The 3,598-nt window shown below is 32.7% G+C and overlaps 1 protein-coding gene across 1 annotated transcript; it reads right to left on the bottom strand.

Moving 5' to 3' along the window:
- Nucleotides 1-833: 833 nt before the first annotated feature.
- LOC110098653 (peroxidase 4) lies at nucleotides 834-3,200 on the bottom strand. The gene is made up of 4 exons (XM_020825547.2): nucleotides 2,964-3,200; nucleotides 2,196-2,387; nucleotides 1,726-1,891; nucleotides 834-1,457 (listed from the first exon to the last, which is right to left on the bottom strand). The coding sequence occupies exons 1-4, from the start codon at nucleotides 3,171-3,173 to the stop codon at nucleotides 1,072-1,074; spliced, it is 954 nt and encodes a 317-aa protein (XP_020681206.1). The 5' UTR covers nucleotides 3,174-3,200; the 3' UTR covers nucleotides 834-1,071.
- Between the last annotated feature and the right edge of the window lie 398 nt (nucleotides 3,201-3,598).

Here is a 3,598-nt window from a genome sequence, read left to right as displayed (position 1 = left end):
GAAATTATAAGTTCCTCATAATTAATTTAGTAGGGGAAAAAAAAAACAAATCAAGATATATTGATCAAAATTTAGTTAGAGTGATTTCAATTTTTTTTCTATTTGCATTGCTTTGGTAAGAGCTTATCATGAAAATAATCAATTAAATTATTTGTATGCCTAGTAGTGTAAATGAGTTGAGTCGAGCTCGAGTCACCTCTGGCTTGAGCTTGAGCTTCTTATGTTACTCGAGTTTTATTCTACATGTACAAGCCAGTTTGTTTGTTATATATGAAAGAGAGAAAATTATATATGAGCAATTATTATAAAAAAATGATAAAAAGAATGAAATAATAATAATAATAATAATAATAATAATAATAATAAAGAATTATTTATTAATAGAAAGAGAGAAATTTTTTAAATATTTTTAACAGCTTTGTACTCACGATCCCAAATGCTAACTTATTTTAGTGCATTTTATATTAATAATTTTTTTAAACAAGTCCGCTCGCAAGCACATGCGTCAAGTAAAAGCAAGCACAAACTTGGCTCGATAGCTCGTCGAATTCGGCTCACCAGCCACTTATCAAGTTGAGCCCGGGCCTACTCATAAGTTTAATTCACTAACATAAACACCTAATCTATACCTATCTCAAGGAAAATTCTAACCATTTTCAGATTCATCCCCTCAAACTTTAAATAAATATCTGATTCAATTATTTTTCTAATTTAAAATTATGAAAACATATCAGAAAAAGGTCCCTCATCATGACCAAATGATCCAAAATATAGCACTATAATAATTGATCATTTATTTCAAACTCAACTAACCACAAGCCTCACACAAAACAAATAGGCTACAAAAGACTTAACAACAAATAACAATTCTATGAGCCATTAGGCGAAATTAGTCACAGTCAAAGATACGGGGAGAGAAACTCTCGCCTCAATCAGCGGGCCGCAAGACAACGCACACGCAAACAAAACCATAAAAAAAAAAATCACAATACACATAAACGACACATACTTAGCTAACCAGAATCCATTTCACCATGACTTCATATTATTAACTTAATAGACTACTTTTAACTAATTAATCTTCCTGCAATTCTTCCTTATCTCTCCATTAGAACCAGTTAAAAGGTTTATACTTCCCATCTTAATTATAGCAGTAACGAAGTCATTGTTGAAGGAGTTTGTGTTTTGGGCATAGAACTGAACTTGGGAGTCAGTAGAACCATTACTGAAGAGCTGTTGATCAGAGTGGAGAAGGCCTTTCAGATTGATGAGATTCTTGTAGTAGTTGTTGTCAAAGCCTGTGGGAGTTTGTAGATCTAATGGTGAAAGGTTGTTGTCTCCAGAGCTTTTAGGACAGTTGGACTTTCTTGCCTGTGCGAACGAGGCATCAATGTTCTTTTCTTTGTAGATCCTTTTCCTGAAGGTTGTGCACCGAGCTTGTCCTATTGTGTGTGCCCCTGGTTTACAAAATATTAGCTTTAAAAAAAAAAAATTCCATTATTTTTTTGAATAGTAGTACTTAAAATTACAAACGGGTCTTTTTTTATTCATCTTATTAGAAATTTTTTTTTTCAATATTTAATTATAATGATCTTTACAAATGTTGTAATAAATATATAATGAATTAAATTTTGTGTTAAAGACATCTAATAATTCAAAATTGTATAATGGAGAGAGAGAGAGAGAGAGAGAGAGAGAGAGAGAGAGAGAGAGAGAGATGCAAACCAACTAGGGCGACCATGTCCTTGGTAGAAAGGCCTTGAGCAGAGAATTTAGAGATGAGGTTACTCAGGCTGGATGTAGGTGGCGGAATATTGTTATTAGCTCCACTGAAGCTTGCAGTCCTTGAATCCCTCCTCCCCAAGTTAACACTCCACGTAGGCCCTCCCAGCTGCACCAATTCAACATCCACTTTAATAAATAATTCAGTAATAATTATGTCAAACATTAACATACATGCATAAAATAATAGAGCAGACAATTTTAAGCTTTGAGATGGTCAGTTTAGTTTAGTTGGTGAGATTTGAAAAGCTATTGACAGATCCATATTAAATTTATAACTTTCTGCACTCGTTTTTCTCTAAAAAAGCTGATAGTGATATCAGCTGGCTTTAAAAACTGTTATAAATGTTCTTAGTTTGAATCACGTTTATATTAAATTCATGTTATTTTTTGCTTTTTTAATGGGAACTTACAGTGACAACCGAGTCTCTTGCTGTAATAACCAAGATATCAGCACAAGAAACAACCCCAGGGCAAACTCTTTCCACCGCCGTCTTAATCTGATCAATAACCTCAAATCCCCGCACTGAATTCTTGTTTGGTTTTGCGTTCTTCTCTCCTTTAAAATTTCGAGTATCGTCCAAAAGCAGAGAGGCATCACAACCCTGCAAAAAATAATACCATTTCAATATACACGTACTCTTACTCTTTATAGAAGATAAAAAACAGTCAACATGATATTTGTATATGTCTCGTTCAGTTTTGGCTTAGTTTGAGATGATTTTATTATAACTTTTTAAAGTAGTTTTTTCCTACAAAAATTTAAAATTTTTTACTAAAAAATTATTTTAAGTAACAGTAATAAAATCATTCCAAATAAAATCTTAATTCCATGATTTATTAAGGTTTAAAATCATCCAGTTATATTATTTCGAATCATAATTAAATCTTCATAAATTTAAATGAACCAACATGTTTAAAAACTCACAAATTTAGATTGAAAATACTAAATAAAAGAAAATGGTTGAAATGGTCCACTAACTTCTTAGAAAAGATATATGAAAATGATCCCAACAATAAATAGTCAAAAATGTTTTTATCCTTCATAAATTAGAAAACACGAATAAGTATATAGATAAAATAGGCCAATAAATAATTTAGAAATTATTTTAATTTTTTCTCATTTAGAAAACACGAATAAGTAATCCATTAAGAATAATGATGTTATGACCAAGAATTACCTGAACGAAGCAGTCATGGAACAAAAGGCGAAGAAGCGAAGCTCCCATGCGTTTCTCCTTCGAGATTGCCGCCTGGACTACTGGTCTAATCACGTTGAAGAGATTTGGACAAGTTTTTGAATAGTAGTTACTGGAGAGCTGTGCAGACGTGCTGCCAAGTGTAATGAGAAGCAATAGGAAAATTGAAGGAAACTGGACCATAGAAGCCATTTTTCAGCTCAATTGATTGGAGTTCAAGCTGTGAATAGAACGTTTCGCTTGAGCAGGATGGTGGTTGTCTATGGGGGTATATATAGGTGCATATATATAACTCATAAGTAGACAGAGGTTTTTAAATTTGTACTGGCACTAAGGAAGAAGTAGATAGCATGGGTACCTAATCTTGGACTAATCCTGAGATTTTTTATTTAGTTGCTAGAGAAAGGTGAAGGCATTGATAACAATGTCTGACTTTTGAAGAAAACTAAACTCACAATCTACTTACTGAGAAAAAAAGAAGAGGAGGAGAAATGTTATTATGTCAGTAAAATTATTATAAGTTTTGCCAAAAATATCTGTTTCAGCTTGTAGTCTTTCAGCCCTCGAGGTTATCTCTGTTGTCGTCAACTCCGGCTCTGAGGAACTACAGGTGTGTT

Source organism: Dendrobium catenatum, unplaced genomic scaffold, assembly GCF_001605985.2.
Source record: "Dendrobium catenatum unplaced genomic scaffold, ASM160598v2 fragScaff_scaffold_370, whole genome shotgun sequence".
Taxonomy (NCBI): Eukaryota; Viridiplantae; Streptophyta; class Magnoliopsida; order Asparagales; family Orchidaceae; genus Dendrobium; species Dendrobium catenatum.
Note: the sequence above shows the minus strand (reverse complement) of the source record. Positions and strands in the feature narration are given on the sequence as shown.